The sequence below is a fragment of the Crotalus tigris genome, unplaced genomic scaffold (assembly GCF_016545835.1).
Source record: "Crotalus tigris isolate CLP2741 ecotype Arizona unplaced genomic scaffold, ASM1654583v1 scf7180000018322.853269, whole genome shotgun sequence".
NCBI classification, from domain to species: Eukaryota; Metazoa; Chordata; class Lepidosauria; order Squamata; family Viperidae; genus Crotalus; species Crotalus tigris.
In genome coordinates this window covers 593,715-617,203 of record NW_024096942.1, presented here as the reverse complement: position 1 = coordinate 617,203, position 23,489 = coordinate 593,715, and the positions used below count along the sequence as shown (strand labels likewise).

The window sequence follows — 23,489 nt, the reverse complement described above, 5'->3', positions numbered from 1 at the left end:
AAATTGTACAAGTTCAAGTATTTCTAATATGTTCTGCACCTTATGGGTCAAACATCTGTTCTGTCATTTTTTTTCTGATTTAGATTTTTGAGAACCAGCTCCCGATAATTATAATCTTGGAGGGGGAAAAAACAGACTTTCAAATCGGTTTTATCAAGCATCTGTTCCTGCCTATCTCTGAAAAAAGTGATATGACTCTTTTTTCATACAACCATTGTAGCTCCAACATGGTTACGTGATCAAAATTCGAATGCCTGCGTAGTTCTCAAGATCTCTAGTGGATTGTTCAGAACACTGTTAATTAAAGTTTTAATTCGTAATTCTTAAATTCTTCCAGGAATCACATAGCAGCTTACAGTATATTCTAACAAGATACTTTAAAAATATAATACGTGGAATGTGGGGTCTTCTTAAATCAGGTGTCTTCAAAAATTGGCCCTTTTATGACTTGTGGACTTCAACTCCCAGAATTCCTCAGCTAGGGCACGCTGGCTGAGGAATTCTGGGAGTTGAAGTCCACAAGTCATAAAAGGGCCAAGTTTGAAGATCCCTGTCTTAAACGCCTGAAAACCCAAATAAAACCTCATGAAAACCTGTGTTAACTCACAATAGGCAACGACAGTTGTAGCTGGGGATTTTTTTTATTATTGGTAATTTAACTGAATACTGCATTATAATAAATTCTAGGAGTATTTTGATTTATTCGTTGGATACGCTGAATTATGCTTTTGAAGTAAAGTTCCTTGAAGTGTAAAGAGCAGGAAACTAGTTTTCACTAGGAAGCACAGAAAATGACCATGTGCTGGGTGGCACCCTGTGCATTCTGAAAATGAATAAATAAAATCAGACTTCCTTCCTGATTTAATAGGGCAAGGATTTAGTTTAATCCTGCATGTTTCTTCAAAGCCAAAGACATGCAGACATTTGGAGAGGAAACCCTAGAAGTTCATCTTTCTTACGAGTCAGGTCATTTGAACTACGCAGCCTTAAATATGCTTAGTTCTGACTCTCTCCTCTCTCCAGGGATAGAAATTTTTGCAAGCTGTACCTCAAAACCTTCCAACAGTTGTAAACGTAGCTTTTTCTCAAAAGAGAAAAGTAGTGCTACCCTCTCCCATGTGTTGCAAGCTCCACCTTTTAGGCATGGCCATGCAACGAGACATCCGCACCAGCATCGCTAAAATGGGCGGTAGCACAACACAGTTTTTGTCATTCTTCCCTGCGGATACCGCTGCATTTCGGCACGGCCCAAGGCTAATTAAAGCAAAGCATTTCCTCAGCAATTCCCAGGCTGTAGCAGAGACGTGTTAGAGTAGACATGTCAAACACAAGGCCCGGGGGCCAGATGCGGCCCGCGAAGTGGTTTCATGTGGCCCACGAAGCCATCCTGGAAATAGTGAGGGAACAGCCCCCTCTGCCTTGGCCCTGGCCCAGGCTGGCCGGGAGCCAATGTAGAATTTTGTGGTGGCCATCTATGCTGAAACGCATTCAGTCTTAGCTCCATAAGCCCCCCCACCCCTGCATGGCCTGAGAGGAACAGTGAGGCTCCTCCAGTGGACCATGTCTTGGCACTTGCTCTGGTCCCACCCCCTTCTGCCAGAGACCCTCAGATCTATCCCACTCCTGCCCAGGTCCCCACAGACACCCTTGACGCGAATGATGTAGAGCTGACCACACCCACTCCATCCATGCCCACCCTGGCCACACTCACCCGCCCCCGAGGGCACCTGCAATGCTGATGTGGCCCTCAATGAAATTGAGTTTGACACCCCTGTGTTAGAGCCATGCACCCCAGCTCTATAAGCCTTCAGAATCCACAACTGATCAATGGATCAGTAGGATCTGCTAAGCTGCTCGTGGATTAGCTGAGAGGGGAGCTAGTTTTTCAGGATGTCTCTATGGGAAGGCCACATCCCATCGGCTTCTGCATTACCATTATCAGGGTTCGTTAACATCCTACTTGCACTGGAGACAGTCTTTCCAATGTCGGCCAACGAACGGAGATTCGATTTCTTGGTTTGATGACGATGCTTCCTGAGCAGCGTGTAGATGACTTTGTCCTTCATGTCTTGTTTCAGCAGCCCAGTGTCAATCTGGTTGTCAACAACCATTTCTGTGAGGGGAAGAGAGTTTAATGACAACATGCATATTACATTGTCACAAAATAACTATCTGGGCAATTTACGGCAGGGGTCCCCAACCTCCGATTCGTGGACCAGTATCGGGCTGTGTCATGCCAGCAACCGATCCGCACAAACAAGCAAAGCCCCGTCCGTGGGATGCAGGCAGCACACAAAACCACACATCTCCAGTCCATGGAAAACCTCTCTCCATGGAACCAGTCCCTGGTGCCCAAAAGGTTGGGGACTTTTGATTTACGGTGCAAACTAAGACCATTTCTTCACATATCAAAATTCAGCTGCCCCAAAATTGGAATTATCACCTTTGTAACCAGCCCAGTCACACTATCATGCGATATTATTCTTTCATATTTTAATATTTTATATATTAAATTTATATTAAGAAGAGATTGGACAGCCATTTGTCCGGAATGATATAGGGCAGACATGTCAAACTCGCGACATCACGTGACGTCACACCACGTATCGAAGCTTTTTCCCCATTGCCAGCAATGGGTGGGCGCAGTTACCTCGTGACACGTCCGGCCTGCGGGCCGGCAGTTTGACACCCCTGATATAGGGTCTCCATCTTGAGCAGGGGATTGGACTAGAAGACCTCTAAGGTCCCTTCCAACTGTGTTATTCTTTTATATTTTTCAACACATCACACCTCTTGCAAGTGCACTCAAGAGGCTCAACCGACTCAAACTAGGAATTTAATTTATTCTATGTAATTTATGTATTCATAACTTCTGTTGTACAGCTATTCATTATTCCCAGGGCAATTTACAATAGAAATAAAAGAACTTACATAAACATACAACACCAACTGTAATAAACTTCAGGTGATATAATTTCCCCCAAATCAGTCATAAGCATTAAAAAACAAAAACAAACCCCAGAATATCGTTGGGACATTTTATTCTACAGTTATAGTTGGTTGATTCTTCTTCTGCTTCAATATCTAGAAGCTGACATTACTAATTTAATATTACAGTTTCTCTTTCCTCAAGGTTATTTATATTCTACTGAGATTCCTCAAGGTTATTGAAATGTTTTCAGCATACAAAAACACTTAATTTCGTTTCTTTTGTTATGAGATTCCAACTTTTTCCCTACTTTCCCCTTTTATTAAAACCTCTAGGTTTTGATTTGACAAGTGGCAGTAAGTACAAAGGGATTAGAAACAATTACACCTTCTTATCTTTTAAAGAAAGGAATCACTTGTTTTCTTTAGCTGTGGAACTAATTGTAAACAATGGACATTAAACAAACAAGTACATGAGATGAAGCCCACTTATCTTTCTTGTTTAAGAGTGAGCTGTTTGGTTGTTTTTTTTAAAAAAAAAGGAGAACAAAACATGGCTTTTCTTGAATAGAGTTCAATTGCTTTTGCATAACTGTCCTGAATCTGGTAGGATTTCAATAAATCACTAAGAGTGCTAGAGAGCCTCAAACTCTGAGTTCAGCAGCTTTCAGTTCCCATAGGTCAGGGATGGCGAACCTTTACAAGACCGAGTGTCCCAAAACCGCCTCGCCCCTGCCCCATCCCTGCCTCTCATGCCCGCAGGGCCACCCACTGCCTCCACAGCCCACCACAGCAGATCATCCAGGTGGCCTAACAGCGTCATGGCAGCCACGCCCTCTGTCCACGCCCTGCAGCATCATTTGACCGCGATGGGGCACGAGGGCAGAGCCTTCTCCCTGCAGCCCGGTTGCCATGTCCTTGGCTGCGCTGCTCTGCACAGGCTGCTCCAGGGGCGACTCTCCTCTGGGGGGGGCTGCTGCTTGAGGAGGGGGCCACGGGGCTGGGGCGGCGGCGTGTGTGCCCAAAGAGAGGGCTCTGAGTGCCGCCTCTGGCACGCGTGAAATAGGTTCGCCACCACTGCCATAGGTGATTTCTGTTGATGGACCATTTAAGTCTATTGAACAATGAGGAGAGATTAGGAACCTAGCCTTTCATTCGCAAATCCGACATCATATTCATACAGCCATAGAATCACAGAGGGGGAAGGGACCTTGGAGGTCTTCTAGTCCAACCCCCTGTCCGTGGTAGGAATCCTCACATCATCTTGGACAAATCTTTTCTTGAAAACCTCCAGTGATGGAGCACCCGTAACTCTAGGACAGTGTTTCCCAAACTTGACAATTTTAAGGCATGTGGACTTCAACTCCCAGAATTCCACAGCCAGCAACGCTGGCTGTGGAATTCTGGGAGTTGAAGTCCTCATGCCTTAAAATTGTCAAGTTTGGGAAACACTGCTCTAGGAGGCAACCTGTTCCATTGATTAATCGCTCCCACTCTTAGGAAATTCCTCCTTCATTTCAGGATGAATCTCCCTCAGGTGCTATAGAGAATAAATCAACACCCTCTTCTCTGTGACAGCTCTTCAAGTACTGGAACAGATCTTTAGTCATTTAGAAGATTCTCAAGAATCTCTACGCCTTCTGATAGACACATTCATGAGTCCGAAAGCTCAGCAGATTAAACCTCTGGTCCCGGTGATCAACCCAGATTGGGTTCTCAAGAATCTTTAGAAGACCAACCATTCTTCTAAAATCTACGTCAAGGATGCTATGCACGGAATTCTCCTTCTCTGTTAAGACTTACCTACGACTTGTGGGAGTGTTGAGGCCTCCAGATCCAGCAGAATAGAACCTTTCTCTATACATGTTCTCAGTTCAAACAAACTGTGAAGCGACAACGTGGCAACATGGGGCTTACTCCATCTCTCTCCTCCTTGTTCCACTTTCTCTTCAAATTTTATCCACCTGCAACGAGCAAAAGAATGAATGAGGCTGAACTTATCTAAATGTGGATCTTGGCCTGCTGAAAATCTGGTAAAGTGAGACAAGCCGTGGTGGGATTCAGCCAGTTCCCACCACTTTGACAGAACCGGTAGCTAATTTTTTGTGGCCCAGTCCCAAAACGGGCTTCCGGAAGAGGTATCCACACAGAGAACCGGTTGTTCACCTCTTTGAATCCCACCACTGGAGACTAGGTTGATAGAACAAAAGCCAACCTATCACCGCAAGATTTAAGCCATTTTCACGCTTTCATTTTCCATTTATTTATTTAATCCTGCCTGTCTCATAGAATGAATCTGGGTGGCATACATAGTAATTTATTCAATAGCTGCCCGTCTCATAGAGTGAATCTGGGCGGCATACATAGTAATAATCCAAAGTATATAAAAGCCGTTGAAACAACAAATTTAAATTAAAATAAAATACAAGATAGAAGCAAGCAAATAAATTTCCTTAGCATTTGCAAAAAAAATAAGCCATTTTTTTTTCCTTAGCATTTGAAATGAAAGCAACATAAGAGTCTAAGACAGGGGTAGGCTACCGTGGCTCATGGACTTCAACCCCCAGAATTCCTGAGCCAGCCATGCTGAGGGGAAAGGGAGAGTTTCCAAGCTGAGCCATGCTGGCTCAGGAATTCTGAGAGTTGAAATCCACGAGTCATAAAAGAGCCAAGCTTGCCTACTTCTGGCCTAGGCCTAGGCCGCTTTATGACTCGAGGACTTCAACTCTCAGAATTCCTGAGCCAGCATGGCTCAGCTTGGAAACCTCTCCCTTTCCCCCCAGCATGGCTGCTCAGGAATTCTGGGAGTTGAAGTCCACGAGTCATAAAGCGGCCTAGGCCTAGGCCAGAGATAGGTAAACTTGGCTCTTTTATGACTCGTGGACTTCAACTCCCAGAATTCCTGAGCCAGCATGGGAAACTATGGCCCCTTTATGACTCGTGGACTTCAATTCCCAGAATTCCTGAGCCAGCATGGCTCAGCTTGGAAACTCTCCCTTTCCCCTCAGCATGGCTGGCTCAGGAATTCTGGGAGTTGAAGTCCACGAGTCATAAAAGAGCCAAGGTGGCCTACCTTTGGGCTAAGATAACTATATAGCTGCAGACTCTGTCCAAGTGTAAACTTTGCACAAAGCCTGTGATGAGGATTTCTTTAATTTTGGCTTACTAAATTCAGTGAATCCAGCTACTACAGTTTATAAACAGTTACCGTATGTACAAATTAGGTCAAAAGGACTTCTTCAATAACCTATTGATTTAGAAACCATGGGTTAATAATGCAATATGTCAGTCTCTCACAACCTTGGCAACTTTTAAGATGTGTGGACCTCAACTTCCAGGATTCCCCAGCCAGCATGGCTACTGCTAAGAACTCTGGGAATATTTTGGACGTTCAGCAAGCAGACTGCATTTGTGGCTGTTTGCAACATCCCATGAGCGCAATTTATGCCATTTTACTTCCAGTTTTCAGCAAAAGCACTCCATAGCAAACAATGGATTTGATTAACACCGTGGCTTTGGGTTAACGACTGCAGGTTCACTGTGGCGATTCGCTTAACAACTGCTGCAAAAAAATGTCATACAATCCGGCCGTTCACGCAATGACCCATTTTAAGACCTTCAGGACTTACAACCATTAAATCGAGGATTACCATATAAATACCACTTTACAATGCCTTGGTAAGGCCACCCTTGGAATCCTGCATCCAGTTTTGGTCACCACGATGTAAAAAAGATGTTGAGACTCTAGAAAGTGTGCAGAGAAGAGCAACAAAGATGATCAGGGGACTGGAGGCTAAAACATAGGAAGAACGGTTATAGGAATTGGGCATGTCTAGTTTAATGAAGGGAAGGACGAGGGGGGACATGAGAGCAGTGTTCCACTATCTCAGGGGCTGCCACAAAGAAGAGGGAGTCAAGCTATTTTCCAAAGCACCTGAGGGCAGGACAAGAAGCAACGGATGAAAACTAACCAAAGAGAGAAGCAACCTAGAACTAAGGAGAAACTTCCTGACAGTTAGAACAATTAACCAGTGGAACAACCTGCCTCCAGAAGCTGTGAATGCTCCAACACTGGAAGTTTTTATGAAGAGACTGGACAGTCATTTGTCTGAAATGGTATAAGGCTGTGGTGGCAAACCTATGGCATGCGTGCCACAGGTGGCACTCAGAGCCCTCTCTGTGGGCATGCGCACTGTCGCCCCAGTCCTAGGCCTTCAGCTGAGTTTTATAAAACCTTTTTGCTTTAGGCCTCCGCCGCTGTGTGCAAAAAAAAAAAAAAGGTTCAATCAATCAATCAATTTCAACTTCTCGCTGGAAAAAATAGATCTCACAAAGTTGGAATTGATTTATTGAACTTTTTAGTCCCACCCAGTTTGCCGTTACCACCACAGCCACGCCCACCCAATGGGCCACGCCCACCCAATGGGCCACGCCCACCTGGCACCGGACGATACATAAGTGGGTTTTGGATTGCGGTTTGGGCACTCGGTCGCTGAAAGGTTTGCCATCACTGGTATAGGGTTTCCTGCCTGAGCTGGGGGTTGGACTAGATGACCTCCATGGTCCCTTCCAACTTTATTATTATTAGTAGTAGTAGTATAGCAGAGAGGCTCTTGAAAGATTCTTCCTTCCATAGAAAAGCAGAGCATTTTAATGACTGTTTGATGTTACAATATTATTATTATTACTACTTTCATCATCATCATCATCACCATCATCATCATCCCCACCACCATCATCATCATCATCATCTGCTATCCAAAGCAGAAACAAGTAATATGGAATTGTGTCCCATTTGGGAAAATGCAGAATTAGAACATTCCAGACTCTTTCTTCCCCCCTTTAAGTTACAAAACAGTAGCAGATCTGGTTGTGTGGTTGCCCAACTCCTTTCTCCAAATCAACACAACTTTCATCAATCAAACCAGCGTAACAAAAGAAGTTCTCCAACTCTCCTTGCTGCTTAAATTGCTTAACCTTCAAGGAACAAAGCTGAACAACAGTTATTTGCCTTGTTGTTGAACAGCTCTTTGAAGCTACAGATGCGTCTAGTTACCAGCGCCAGGGAAAGCTGTGCAAACATTCTGCAACAGAACAAACCCACACATACCAGCGCAGCAGCTAAGCGCTAACCCTTTTTGCTGGCTATAATAGAACGAGATAAATCACATCTGTACAGCAGTTGGAGAAAATATCTGAGCAATATATCCCATTAGCTATTGCTAATTAATTAATTTTTTTAAGAATAAATTTTACTGATTTTCTACTTTTACATTTAAATATTTGAAAAGCAACGTGGCGGCTGAGTTGATCAATAATTCAATAACATACAAATATCTTTAGTACAGATCTCAAAGTATTACATTAAGTATTTCCTCTCCTCTCCCCTTTGTATTTACTGTCTCATATTTAAACTAATACAATTCTAACATTCCATCTTTTTAGACAATCAATGTCCTAATTAGTTTTTCCCAATTATTTAGTTTCCCATTAATATTTAAATTTTAATGTTTAATATTTGTAATTTCCAAGTTTTACATAGCCCCAATTCCCTTTATCACAATTCATCCCAAGTTCTAATGTTCAGGATACATGTCTTATCTATTTGAATTCTCACCACCTTAAATCAACTAGTTAATAATACAATATAACATTCGTATTTTCTAATAATTTCCGAATTTCTTAAATTTAGTAACTAAGATTTCTCTTATTTCAACATTTAATACTTCCCCTCTTTTTCTCTTAATATCTTGTTGTTGTTGTTGTTAATTGCGAAGTCGTTTCCGACCCATCGCGACCCCATGGACAACGTTCCTCCAGGTCTTCCCGTCCTCTACCATCTTCTCTTAATATCTGCTATCTCATATCTGAACTAATAGTTTTTATTATTACCGCTAACTAAAAACACATTTATTGCTAATTAATTAATTTTGTTTGCCACCCCGTCTCCCTGTAAGGCGACTCTTGTTGTTGTTAGTTGTGAAGTCGTGTCCGACCCATTGCGACCCCATGGACAATGTTCCTCCAGGCCTTCCTGTCCTCTACCATCTTCTGGAGTCCATTTAAGCTCATGCCTACTGCTTCAGTGACTCTACTTAACCAGAAGCAACCTAGAACTAAGGACAAACTTCCTGACGGTTAGAACAATTAACCAGTGGAACAACCTGCCTCCAGAAGCGGTGAATGCTCCAACACTGGAAGTTTTTAAGAAGAGATTGGATAGCTGTTTGTCTGAAATGGTGTAGGGTTTCCTGCCTGAGCAGGGGGTTGGACTCGATGACCTCCAAGGTCCCTTCCAACTTTATTATTATTATTATTAGTATACCAGAGAGGCTCTTGAAAGATTCTTCCTTCCACAGAAAAGCAAAGCATTTTAATGACTGTTTGATGTTACAATAACATTGAAAACGACCATTGGTCCTCGTGCTTATGACCATCGCAGAGTTCCCAAAGTCCCAAGGTTATCAAAATTCAGGCATTTGGAAACTGCCATGTATTTACGACAATCACAGCGTTTAGCGCTAACATTTGAAAGGCCCTGGACAGGTTGCTACGGTGAATGAAAACTGGTGTAACTCAACAGCAATGTTACAAATGAGGACAGGGAAATAGCCTCTTTGTGACCTGAGTCAATTTTACAAATACAAGTAGTCCTTGACCTACGACCACAACTGAGCCAAAATTTCTGTTGCTAAGTGAGACAGTTGTTACATGAGTTTTGCCCCAGTTTACGATCTTTCTTGCCACAGGTGTTAGGTGAATCACTGCACTGGTTAAAGCAGGGGGGGGAGGAGGAGGAGGAGGAGGGGGAGAAGAAGAAGAAGAAGAAGAAGAAGAAGAAGAAGAAGAAGAAGAAGAAGAAGAAGAAGAAGAAGAAGAAGAAGAAGAAGAAGAAGAAGAAGAAGAAGAAGAAGAAGAAGAAGAAGAAGAAGAAGAAGAAGAAGAAGAAGAAGAAGAAGAAGAAGAAGAAGAAGAAGAAAGGGACCTTGGAGTTCATCTAGTTCAGTGGTTCTCAACCTTTTTAATGCCGTGACCCCCAACCAGTCGTAAGTTGAGGTCTACTCAACCGGTCGTAAGTCGAGGACTACTCAACTGGTGCAGCACCGTTTGCAGAATGGGACTTTTGGCGGGCTCAGCAGGGCAGAGACAGCCTGGACAATTCCTATTGGCTTTTGAAAGCCAATAGAATTAGACTCTATTCAAGAGAGTCTATTCTATTGGCTTTCAAATCCAATAGAATAAAAGGGAGTAGCGCAGCTAAGGAAAAGGGGGAAAAAATGGCGGACTGCGTTGTTTGGCGACCCCCGTGAAATGATCGTTCGACCCCAAATGGGGTCCCGACCCACAGGTTGAGAACCACTGATCTAGTTCAACCTCCTGCTCAGGCAGGAAACCCTATACCAGTGGTTCTCAACTTTTCTAATGCTGCGACCCCATAATACAGTTCCCCATGTTGTGGTGACCCCCAACCACTTATATATCACCGGGTGCCAGGGGCGTGGTCAAAGAAAAGGGGGGAAAAATGGCGGACAGCCTTGTTTGGCAACCCCCGTGAAATGGTCGTTCGACCCCAAATGGGGTCCCGACCCACAGGTTGAGAACCACTGCCCTATACCATTTCAGACAAATGGCTATCCAGTCTCTTCTTTAAAACGTCCAGCTTCTGGAGGCAGGTTGTTCCACTGATTAATTAAGTGATCACATGACTCTGAAGACACTGCAACCGTCATAAATATGAGTCAGTTGGCAAGCAGCTCAGTTTTCCATCACATGACCACAGGGAGGCTGCAATAGCTGTAAATGTGAAAATCGGTCATGTCACTTTTTTCAGGGCTGCGGTAACTTTGAACAGTCACTAAATGAACTGTTGTAAGTCAAGGACTCCCTGTCCATCAGTCCACATCTTGACATTTACTGCGAAAGAGATCAGTTCAGACTGCCAGTATTTGCTTCGGGAAATAATAACAGAGGCAGTTGCCTTAAGGAGCAGAAATATTAGAAATATTAAAAATGTACACAGAGGGAAGTTATCTACCATTAACTGAAATTCAATAATAATAAAAAAACGTCTTGAGGCAAAATGAAGGAAGGTGAGTTAGGGGAGCTTAGAAAAAACAAGAGAAAACCGAAAAGCTAATATTTAAAAGCATTGATGTCACGGATCCTGGACAACCCCTGAGTCAGCGCTTCGAACAGCACTGGGTTGCCTGACCCAGTAATTTTCCCCAACGTGAAAAATAAAAAGAGTTCAGACTTGGCAGAAAGATAAGTTATTATAACGTCACAGTAAAGTCTCAACTAAGCAAAGCAAGGTCCGGGGAATCATAAAGCTGATTACATTAATGGCATCTTCATTAAATATTGCTTAACAGGGTCATTTCTCTGGAACAATTTATCTCTAGGCATCTCTTCCAGAGAGACTATAAATTAGTTGGAACTGACTAAGAAACCGAATGCTTGTTTTCGTCTTTGTCTGAATTAAACCAACGCTCTTAAAACACTTCAATTGAAGAACGGTTGCAGGAATTGGGTATGGCTAGTCTATCGAAAGATTGAGGGCAATAGAAGAAGGGGACGACAGAGAATGAGGTGGCTGGATGGAGTCACTGAAGCAGTTGTTGTTGTTGTTAGTTGCGAAGTCGTGTCCGACCCATCGTGACCCCATGGACAACGTTCCTCCAGGCCTTCCTGTCCTCTACCATCTCCTGGAGTCCATTTAAGCTCACGCCTACTGCTTCAGTGGCTCCATCCAGCCACCTCATTCTCTGTCGTCCCCTTCTATTGCCCTCGATCTTTCCCCGCATTAGGCTCTTCTCCAGTGAGTCCTTCCTTCTCATTAGGTGGCCAAAGGACTTGAGTTTCAACTTCAGGATCTGGCCTTCTAAAGAGCAGTCGGGGTTGATCTCCTCTAGGACTGACCGGTTGGATCGCCTTGCAGTCCAGGGGACTCGCAGGAGTCTTCTCCAGCACCATAGTTCAACTGAAGCAGTAGGCGTGAGCTTAAATGGACTCCAGAAGATGGTAGAGGCCTGAAGGAACGTTGTCCATGGGGTTGCGATGGGTCGGACAGGACTTCGCAACTAACAACAACAACAACAACAAGTCTATCAAAGAGAAGGACCAGGGGAGACATGATAGCAGTCTTCCAATATTTGAGGGGCTGCCACAGAGAGGAGGGGGTCCACCTATTTTCCAAAGCACCTGAAGGCCAGACAAGAAATAACAGATGGAAAGGAGAGATTCAACCTGGAAATAAGGGGAAGTTTCCTGACAGTGAGAACAATCAACCAAGGGAACAAACTGCCTTCAGATGTTGTGGGAACTTCATCACTGGAAGCTTTCAAGAAGAGACTGGACAGAAAAATTGAAAAAAAAAAGAAGAAGAAGAAGAAGAGGAGACTGGACAACCATCTGTCCGAAATGGCGTAAGGAAGCTTTTGGTTACCCAAATACAACTTACTTTGACAAGAGAGACATTTTGAACGTTGATGGGAAATTAAAATTTAAAAAAGGCAAAAAGCAAAAACAGGATACTGATTGAACATAGGGATATTAAGTGCAAGTGCAATTAAGATATCTTTTGATTAGAAACGATTTTAAACTGACTTTATTGATATGGAAACTCATCAGGGAGAGAAGCAACCTAGAACTAAGGAGAAACTTCCTGACAGTGAGAACAATTAACCAGGGGAACAACCTGCCTCCAGAAGCGGTGAATATTCTGCCACTGGAAATTTTTAAGAAGAGACTGGACAGCCGTTTGTCTGAAATGGTATAGGGTTTCCTGCCTGAGCAGGGGGTTGGACTAGATGACCTCCAAGGTCCCTTCCAACTTTATTTATTTATTTATTTATTGTTGTTATTTTAAAAAATGTAACAAAGATGTTGATATTCAATTATATATCTATTAATAACAATAAGAGTTGTATTTGCCTAGTCCTGGAAAACAGGTACCAATGGAAGAAGAGAGGAAACATTGTAATATTGGATCTAGACTGAAGAAGTTAATATATACCAACTGAATTACTAATGGGCCCAGACCACACATTGTTTGTTAAGTATTTGATTGTAAAACTAGAAAATTAATAAAACATTTGTATAAAAAAAGAAATGGTGGTGTGTAGGGTCTCCTGCTTGGGTTGGTGTTTGGACTAGATGGCCTACAACAGGGGTCTTCAAACTCAGCCCTTTTATGACTTGCGGACTTCAACTCCCAGAATTCCTCAGCCAGCCCAGGATTCTAGGTCAAATCCCTGGGTCAGGGGTAGGCAACTTTGGCTTTTTTATGACTTGTGGACTTTAACTCCCAGAATTCCTCAGCCAGCGTGTCTGGCTGAAGAATTCTGGGAGCTGAAGTCCACAAGTCATAAAAGGGCCAAGTTTGAAGACCCCTGTCTTAAATCTAACATACAAAATGGAGGCTGGCTGAGGAATTCTGGGAGTTGAAGTCCACAAGTTGTAAAAGGGCCAAGTTTGAAGACCCCTGGCCTGATAAGGTCCCTTCCAACTCTGTCATTCTAATTCTAATTAGCCCCATTTAATCTTTAAGAATATAAATAGTGTCCTGTTGCATAGAAACCGTGGCCCATCTAGTTCAATACAAATAGCCCACAACCTAAGACCACAATTAAGATCAGAATTTCCACTGCAAAGCAAATTGTTTTTTAAGTGAGTCGTGCCCGATTTTACAATCATTTTGGTCACGGCTGTTAAGCAAATCACTGCAGTTGTTCAGTGAAACATGCGGCCGTTAAGCAAATCCGGCATCCCCATTGACTTTGCCTGACAGAAGCCATCTAAGAAAGTCACAACTGGTGACCACAAAGCCCTGGGATGCTGTAACTATCATTAAGTACAAGTTGGTTGCGTGACTGCAGAGACACTGCAATGGTCATAGTGTGAGGACTGGCTGTATGTCACTTTGTTCAGTGCAATCGTAATGTCAAGCAGGCAGTACATCAGGGGTCTTCCAACTTGGCAACTTTTAAGACTTGTGGACTTCAACTCCCAGAATTCCTCAGCCAGCCCTGCCAAGTTGGAAGACCCCTGCACTAAATGAAGAGACCCTACCTCCGATCAAAGCGGAGAATCGATGATCTCCAGAACTTCCCTAAACAAACTATTATGATGTAAAACAGAAAAACCCAGCTCATGCTTTATAAGTGTTCTTTAAATGGACAACATATTCTACACAGACAGATTAGTTTACACATTATGCTATCCCATGGTTTACCATACAAACCATGATGGGACTGAGCCTGAAAGTCAGGATTTTACAAACCCACAATGACAGGGATCATGCAACAAACGTCTCAGCCAAAATAATTAATTATGGTTTAATGCATTCTATAAACCAGCTTGCATCTGAGTAGTCCTTAGCACAACCCGGTGCAGTTGGCTACTTCTATTATCCCCCTATTAGAGAATGGGAGTTGAGGAAGAAAGAGAACTTACCTCTAGTAAGATGCTAGCTGAGGAAAGATGTGAACGAGGGAATGCTTAATTCAGCATATATAGGTAGCTTCTATCTATCATTTAATTTCTAAAAAGTTGATATTCACTTTTCCACTATTTCAACTGTTGAAAGCCACCAGAAATGGGTAATATGAAACATGATTTTAATATACCTTTTATCTACTCACTGGAATAAAGCCCATTCCAATTCAGCTTTATAAAGAGGTGTTTAAAATAAAGGGGTAAAATAAATTCTTGCTGCTCAGAAATGCCTTCCTGAACATTGGACCATCACTATCTCCACGGAGTTGAACCCCTTATTTTAAGAAACGTTGGCTCCCACAAATTAACGTGCAAGATTGGTCCGGATTTTTTGGCACAGGACTTACATCTCCTTTTCAAGGATAAAAAAAATCAACCCCCCCCCAATCAGCCCATCAAATGGGGCTCACCTGGCTGTTTCTTTCCATTCCATCTCTTGTCCATCCACAGGCAGAAGTTCATCCAGTTCTGTGAAGAGCTGAGGGGGTGCAGGGCTGTCGTCATCTTCCCCCAAAATGAAACGGATGCGCTCCGCGGCCGGAGAGACTGCAGAGGTGAAAATACTGCGGTTAACGGACTGAAGGATAACCAAGGAATTGCGCTTCCTCGCCTTCCCCTTCTCTCCATAGCCATTGGGTTGCTTCTGCTGGTGATGGTCTCCTCCATCTGACATGTTCGTTTTGGAATGTGGGCTGTTCTTCCTCTTCTTCTTGTCCTTAAACTTCCTAAGGTACCTACGTCTAGATTCCTCCCTTCTTACACTTAAAACTTAAAGCTTGGAGTAAAGTTCAAGAGGACAAGGGACTTTTCCCCCCCCCCCACACTCATTTAAGATGGGTGTTAGCAGCAAAGCCACACAGCTCCTCGGCCGAAGAAAAACCAGGACAGAACTTCTAGGCTCAACACCAATTTGTTCTCTGGTAGATGCCCAGAGAATGTTCATATTCTGATCAGCTGAAGTCCTTTCAAGACTTTTTCTTTATAGGCAAGAACCGGTTCGAGCCAAACTATCGGGGGGGGGGGCACCTTATGCAGAGGAAGTGGCATCCCATTGCCAATTTCCCCTCCCTTTGTGCAAAATGGGAACTTTCATTGGCTTGCGAGGCAGCGTGTTACCCCTCTAAGACTCATTACCAATGTAAAAGGGAATATTTAACAAAATAGACTCTTGCCTACTTTTACACAGAAGGCTGTGTGTTTGGTCCATTTAGTTATCCAACACGCCGGGAGAAAAGAAAGAAAGAGAGAGAGAGAGAGAGAGAGAGAGAGAGAGGGAGGGAGGGAGGGAGGGAGGGAGGGAGGGAGGGAGGGAGGGAGGAAGGAAGATTGTATGGGAAGGAAGGACAGAAAGGAAGGAAGGAAGGAAGGAAGGAAGGAAGGAAGGAAGGAAGGACGGATAGGAAGGAAGGAAGGAAGGAAGGAAGGAAAGGGAAGGAGGAAGAAAGGAAGGAAGGAAGGAAGGACAGGAAGGAAGGAAGGAAGGAAGGAAGGAAGGAAGGACAGGAAGGAAGGAAGGGAAGGGAGGAAGGAAGGAAGGAAGAACAGACAGGAAGAAAGGAAAGAAGGAAGGAAGGAAGGATATACAGGAAGGAAAAAAGGAAGGAAGATTGTATGGGAAGGAAGGAAGGGCACAAGGCAATTATAGGGTATCAAATTATGTTTATATTATGTTTACATAAATAAAGGAAATATTAATTGTGACCATATGTTCTCAGATAAGTAGTAGTTCATCGGTCTCCTTTTAATCTAAAAAAAAAGAGGAAGTAAAATTTGGAGGATAAATCACAAATTGCTCTGTGCACTCTCTGTATGCTCTCAAACAAGGCAACAGAAGTAGTAACAGGGACAGATCTATATGATCCAGAGTAAAAGATTTGGGAAGCATCTCAACCTGAGCTTCATGATCTAGGTGTCATCAGACAATGGTTTCTTCTCCCTAGACCTATTAATCCAAAAGATTATAAATGTCTAGAGAGTTTGACACGGAAGACTCTTGCTGTTCTTCCAGATTTTGTGGCCTGTATTTGAAAGGAGGGAAGTAGAATTCCACCAGAAAACCAGGAACTCACCTAAAACTATTTTGAAGGTCTGATCTATAGGATGCGTTGTCTTACTTTCTACACCTCATTACATTCTGCGGATTGGTAATCTTGAGAACAAGAGGTGATCCCTTAGCATGTGAGAAATGAAGAAATTAAGCGGAAGGGACAACAATACTTCTGTATTATCATTATATAAATTTATAAATGCAAATCATAAAATATTTGCATGCATCAGAACCAACAGACAATTAGAAAGATGGAGGAGAGAGAGAGGAGAGGAGAGGAGGAGGTAGAAGGAAGGGGGAAGTGAAGAGATGAGAGGGGGATGCGGTCTGGGGGGAAATGGGTGAGCAATGTCGGAATCTGTGTGTTGTATTTTAACTTCTTATGTATCTGAATTTTTTTTCTTATGATTGTAATGAAAATAAAATAATAAAAATTGAAAAAAAAAAAGAACCAACAGACAATTAGGATCTAATGGGGCTAGAAACTGGAGTCCCCTTTGGTGTGTCTAATAAGTATAAAGAGCCAGTTTGGTCTAGTCCAGGGGTAGGCAACCTTGGCTCTTTTATGACTCGTGGACTTCAACTCCCAGAATTCCTGAGCCAGCTTGGAAACCTCTCCCTTTCCCCTCAGCATGGCTGGCTCAGGAATTCTGGGAGTTGAAGTCCACGAGTCATAAAAGAGCCAAGGTTGCCTACCTCTGGCCTAGGCCGCTTTATGACTTGTGGACTTCAACTCCCAGAATTCCTGAGCCAGCATGGCTCAGCTTGGAAACCTCTCCCTTTCCCCTCAGCATGGCTGGCTCAGGAATTCTGGGAGTTGAAGTCCACGAGTCATAAAAAGGCCAAGGTTGCCTACCTCTGGCCTAGGCCGCTTTATGACTCGTGGACTTCAACTCCCAGAATTCCTGAGCCAGCATGGCTCAGCTTGGAAACCTCTCCCTTTCCCCTCAGCATGGCTGGCTGAGGAATTCTGGGAGTTGAAGTCCACGAGTCATAAAAGAGCCGAGATTGCCTACCTCTGGCCTATATCAGGGGTCCTCAACCTTGGCAACTTTAGACTCGTGGACTTCAACTCCCAGAATTCCTGAGCCAGCCATGCTGAGGGGAAAGGGAGAGGTTTCCAAGCTGAGCCATGCTGGCTCAGGAATTCTGGGAGTTGAAGTCCACGAGTCATAAAAGAGCTAAGGTTGCCTACCCCACAAGGTGACAGAGTGAAGACCACGAGTTCAAGTCCCACCTTAGCCATGAAAGCCAGCTGCTGACTTTAGGCCAATCACAAGGAGACTGTGAGTTCTAGTCCTGCCTCAGACATGAAAGCCAGCTGGGTGACGTTGAGCCAGTCCCTTTCTCTCAGCCCAACTCATCTCACAGTGCTGTCGTTGTGAGGAAAATAAAAGGAAGAAGGCGTGTTTGGTACCCCTGAGTTATTTGTAAAAGTAATGTGGGATGCAGATAAATAAATAAATAAAGCTGCCGAGGCAACTCTCTTCAATATGGGAATGCAGATGTCCAATAGGAGCCAGAATGGCATCAAAATACCACGTGCATCATAACATCATCAAATTACACAAATGTGTAATTCACGTCATTTGTGTGGTGACATCAGATGTCATTTATCATCCTTGCTCCTCCTCCCACAGACATCTATCAGTATGTAACTGAAGTGATTCTACTCATTTAAAAGTTGGACTGAACACTCTGCAATGGGAAATGTTTTAAGTACAGACTGGAATTTTAGGCAAAGTGCAGCTATTCGGAGTCCAGTCTGATCTGTTCTTCTACTCCAGAAATTACTTTCCAATTCAGTGCAAATGTCTATTCTGCAGTCACCTATAGATCTATTTTTGGCAAATGTCCCCTCAAGAGTTTCCAGTAACCAATGAAGTGTATTTCTCACATTTTAATGGTCCACCTCTTATTCTTAAACTGCAATCCAGAGAGAATAACAACATGCAGAAAGTAAGCTAATGTAGGTTGCTTTAATATTTTACTTACTATATACTTACTATTACTATTTTTTATTAGAAGAGGAAAAACTCTATGGCTAAGTTAATCATTTTCACTACTTGCTCCATCTATAAATTAGTATTACAAATATCTAATCCTGCCAGTTAAAGTCTTCCCTTGCTGATTAATCAGCTGAAAAGACTAAAAAACGTACACTATGGTTTAAAAAAAAGACTCTGACAGAAAGATCTTGTGATCTCTGCAAGGAACATCCTTAAATAATTGAAAGTGATAGAACAATATTTCCCACACTATATACAGAGGGATGAATGGATGGATGGAGGGAGGGAGGGAGGGAGGGAGGGAGGGAAGGAGGGAGGAATCTACTCCAGTTAAGGTTACTCAATAAAACCTTTTACAAGAGAGAAAGAAGTCAGTTCATTGACTCCAAATTAATTCATTCAACTAGTTGAGATTTGGCAAAACATTCCACCAACCTTGGCCCTAACTACTCTATTTCTTTGAGATTGAGCCTGATTTTTTTTTCTCATTTCCTAGGTCCCAATCCCAGATGCTTTAACTTCTCAAGAAATGGCCAGTGATTTCTTAGAAATTAATTGGTAAGGGAAACCTGTATCAGAGGGAAGAACTTCCATAGGAGATGCAACATCTCCAGTAACCCGCTCCAAGAAAGAAATCCTTACTTGAAGATAGATTATTAACTTGGAGAAACCCTCTTAATCCATTGTCAATCTTTCAGAAGAGGGAACAGCGAGTACCCACATCCCTTAGGCTTCCCCAATTATTTCACAGCCCCTCTTGAGAACTATGAAAGCATCGCTGACCAAGGTGCTGATTCTGACTTCCATTGGATGTTCCACTACATCAGTGTTTCCCAAACTTGACAATTTTAAGGCATGAGGACTTCAACTCCCAGAATTCCACAGCTTATAACCTGTGACGATACTTTTCATATTATTTTAAAAAAACAACATCTGACTATCTTTGGTCCTTGGGAAGGACTTGATAGGTGGACAAAAATACCAAATCCAGCCTAAACATCTGGCTGACTGTGCCACTAACCATAATATCATCTTAGCTAAATAAAGCAAGGCATTCTGCACTAGGCATCCAGATGCATAGACTGTAACTCTCATTATAATAATAATAGTAGTAAAGTTGGAAGGGACCTTGGAGGTCATCTAGTCCAACCCCCTGCTCGGGCAGGAAACCCTACACCATTTCGGACAAATGGCTGTCCAGTCTCTTCTTAAAAACTTCCAGTGTTGGAGCATTTACTGCTTCTGGAGGCAGGCTGTTCCACTGATTAATTGTTCTCACTGTCAGGAAGTTTCTCCTTAGTTCTAGGTTGCTTCTCTCCTTGATTAGTTTCCACCCGTTGCTTCTTGTCCTGCCTTCAGGTGCTTTGGAAAATAGCTTGATTCCCTCTTCTTTATGGCAGCCCCTGAGATATTGGAATACTGCTATCATGTCCCCCCTTGTCCTTCTCTTCGTTAAACTAGACATACCCAATTCTAGCAACCGTTCCTTATATGTTTTAGCCTCCAGTCCCCTAATCATCTTTGTTGCTCTTCTCTGTACTCTTTCTAGAGTCTCAACATCTTTTTTACATCGTGGTGACCAAAACTGGATGCAGTATTCCAAGTGTGGCCTTACCAAGGCATTGAAGAGTGGTATTAATACTTCACGTGATCTTGATTCTATCCCTCTGTTAATGCAGCCTAGCACTGTGTTGGCCTTTTTGGCAGCTGCAGCACACTGCTGGCTCATATTTAGGTGATTGTCTACTAGGACTCCGAGGTCCCTCTCACAGTTACTACTATTGAGCATGGTGCCACCTATGCTGTACTTGTGCATTTGGTTTTTCTTGCCTAAATGGAGAACCTTACTTTTTTCACCACTGAATTTCATTTTCTTAGATAGCACCCAGTGTTCAAGTCTGTCCAGATCTTCTGTATCTTAAGCCTGTCTTCTGGAGTGTTGGCTATTCCTGCCAGCTTGGTGTCGTCTGCAAATTTGATGAGTTCCCCATCTATCCCTTCGTCCAAATCGTTGATGAAGATGTTGAAGAGTACTGGGCCCAGAACAGAGCCCTGGGGCACCCCACTACACACTTCCCTCCATATAGATTATCTCCCAATCAGAATCTGGTTGGTCAATGGAGGAAAAGCAGTTGACACTCAGCTGCCTCAACAGTTTCTATACACACGCGTTGTTTACATATTTACATGAATCCGCCCATTTCTACAATTAAAGTAGAATTGTACAATTGTACAACTGTCTTTTCTTTTCGACTTGGCTTTAGTTGCATTCTGTTTGGAGTTGCGACAAAATTCCCAAACCCAGAATTTTCTGGATCACAAGATCTGCTGCACCTCAAGCTTTTAGTACCACTGGAAATTAATGGGCCGTTCATTAGTTATTTTCAAGCTCTCTTTAGTTAGAACAACGTATTTTCATCTTGGCCCCCAGAGGGAACAAGTTGTGCTATGCAAGTATTACATACAATCAAGGGTCAAGCTAATTACCCCAAAGTAATGAACTTCAAACTTTTTCTATTGGACCTACATGGGCAAAAAATTTCTTCTGCTAAAAAAAATCTCCAGGCTTCTACAGCATCTCAACTCATTTGACATGGTTAATAAGCTGCTGAAAAAGGTACCATTAAGGATATTTTTTAAAAACAAGTTTTACTATTTCTCCCTTTCACAGTGCCTCAGTCCTGGGGTGATGCAAGTATAATGGATCACTGGATCCGTGATCTGAAGAACATTCTAATTTATTAAGTCGAAAGTAAGTTATCAAAGCTAGTTTTACAGTGATTTAATGACGATTTAACCCCATGGTTCTGATGATAAGTGGATGTTTACAAAACTGCAATACAATATATTGTGTATAATTCACTGCAGATTTTTATTCAGCTGTGATAATCATACATTGCCTTCTATTCCACACATCCCTCATCAAAAGCTTTGAAGAGTTTGTTCAGTCACTCAGTTAATCAGTGACTCATTCATATGAATCAGCTCAAAATGAAATTAATGGCATAAAACTCACCACCCACTCATATTCTCTTCTCCTTTTGTTTCATCAAAAGGTAGGAAGTCTATATGATTTCTATATGAAATCTATGATAGATTTCTATAGAAATCTATAATAATTTCTATATGCGTCCTTTGCAAATAAAAAGTACGCACACATCAATAGTATTTTTTCCCCAGCACTTCTACATACCACTTCTGTAAAACTTGAAGAGATTAACTATTTGTTCTGGCAGTGTTAGATGAGAATTCTAGAAGCTGAACCACCCCCCCCCCCAAAACATCTGGAGCACACCATTAATAGCAATAGCACTTAAATTTATATACAGCTTCACAGTGCTTTTACAGCCCTCTCTAAGCGGTTTCCAGAGTCAGCATATGGCCAACAATCTGGGTCCTCATTTTACCAACCTGGGAAGGATGGAAGACTGAGTCAACCTTGAGCTGGTCAGGATCGAACTGCCGAATTGCTGGCAGTCGGCAATCAGCAGAATTAGCCTGCAGTACTGCATTCTGACCACTGCGCCACCACGGCTCATGAAGAGATATGGCCAATGAGAAGTAGGACAATGGACAAAACAATAATAGAGACAGATTTCTAACTTCTTGCTCTAGAACAGTGGTTCTCAACCTGTGGGTCGGGACCCCATTTGGGGTCGAATGACCATTTCATGGGGGTCACCAAACAAGGCTGTCCGCCATTTTTCCCCCTTTTCTTTGGCCACGCCCCTGGCACCCGGTGATGTATAAGTGGTTGGGGGTCACCACAACATGGGGAATTGTATTATGCGGTCGCGGCATTAGAAAGGTTGAGAACCACTGCTCTAGAATTACATTGTGTAAGAAACTCAGACTCTAAGCAAGGATTAGCTCAACTAGTTCTCTGCACTACGTCCAACATAATATTCTATGCTAGCATTCACCAATGTTAAGCATTTCAATCTATGTGCCAGGTCAGAAATATTTCCTGAAATATTTGATGTCAAGGAAAACAGTGTCACTGACCACATGCAAAGTGCCTGTCGCCAATCCAATGCAGCACGTTCTGTTAAAGAGAGGAACATTTATTCCAAATAATTATCACAGTGGCTATAATAAGCCAATGTACAGGTAGACCTTGACTTATGACCACAATAGAGCCCAAAGTTTATGTTGCTAAGTGAGACATTTGTTAAGTGAATTTTGCCCCATTTTACAACCTTTTTTTGACTGCTTCTGGAGGCAGGTTGTTCCACTGGTTAATTGTTCTAACTGTCAGGAAGTTTTTCCTTAGTTCCAGGTTGCTTCTCTCTTTGGTTAGTGTCCATCTGTTGCTTCTTCTCCTGCCTTCAGGAGCTTTGGAGAATAGCTTGACTCCCTCTTCTTTGTGGCCGTCCCTGAGATACGGGAACACTGCTGTCCTGTCCCCTCTCGTCCTTCTCTTCATTAAACTAGACATACCCAATTCCAGCAACCGTTCCTTACGTGTTTTAGCCTCCAGTCCCCTGATCATCTTTGTTGCTTGAGAAGGCTACTCTACAGCTGATCCAAAGGTGCTGTTCTAGACCAACCCCCTGCTCAGGCAGGAAACCCTGTACCACTGCAGACAAATGGCTGTCCAATCTCTCCTTAAAAATTTCCAGTCTTGGAACACCCACAACTTCTGGAGGCAGGTTGTTCCACTGGTTAAATGTTCTCACGGTCAGGAAATTTCTCCTTGGTTCTAAGTTGCTTCTCTCCTTGATTGGTTTCCATCCGTTGCTTCTTGTCCTGCCTTTGAAGAATAGATTGACACACACACACCTTCTCTGTGACAGCCTGGGATGGTATCTTCTCAAATGTATTTTGAAATGCATGATCAATTTCTCACTCTGTAGCTACCTGTAGTTGTTCATAAACTTTATATACTATTCTCCAAGGTTCTTTCTAACTCTGTTATTCTGTTATGCCAATACATCATGGTGCAATTTAAAATAGTAACTTTAAAGCACAAAATTTACAGTGGACTTAACTCTTGACTTTATTTGGAC

At 42.8% G+C, this 23,489-nt stretch overlaps 1 protein-coding gene across 3 annotated transcripts in view; it reads right to left on the bottom strand.

Annotated features, from left to right (window-relative positions):
• SLC4A4 (solute carrier family 4 member 4) overlaps positions 1-23,489 on the bottom strand; it is a 199,549-nt gene that overhangs the window by 94,174 nt on the left and 81,886 nt on the right. For 2 of the 3 annotated variants that reach the window (XM_039350339.1, XM_039350341.1), the window contains exons 4-6: positions 14,835-14,970; positions 4,732-4,892; positions 1,961-2,113 (exon numbers count right to left, since the gene is read on the bottom strand). In XM_039350339.1, coding sequence (XP_039206273.1) covers positions 1,961-2,113; positions 4,732-4,892; positions 14,835-14,970 — 450 coding nt within the window. Of the gene's footprint in view, positions 1-1,933; positions 2,114-4,731; positions 4,893-14,834; positions 14,971-23,489 lie in introns of all 3 variants that reach the window. The other variant, XM_039350340.1, reaches the window with a different exon arrangement.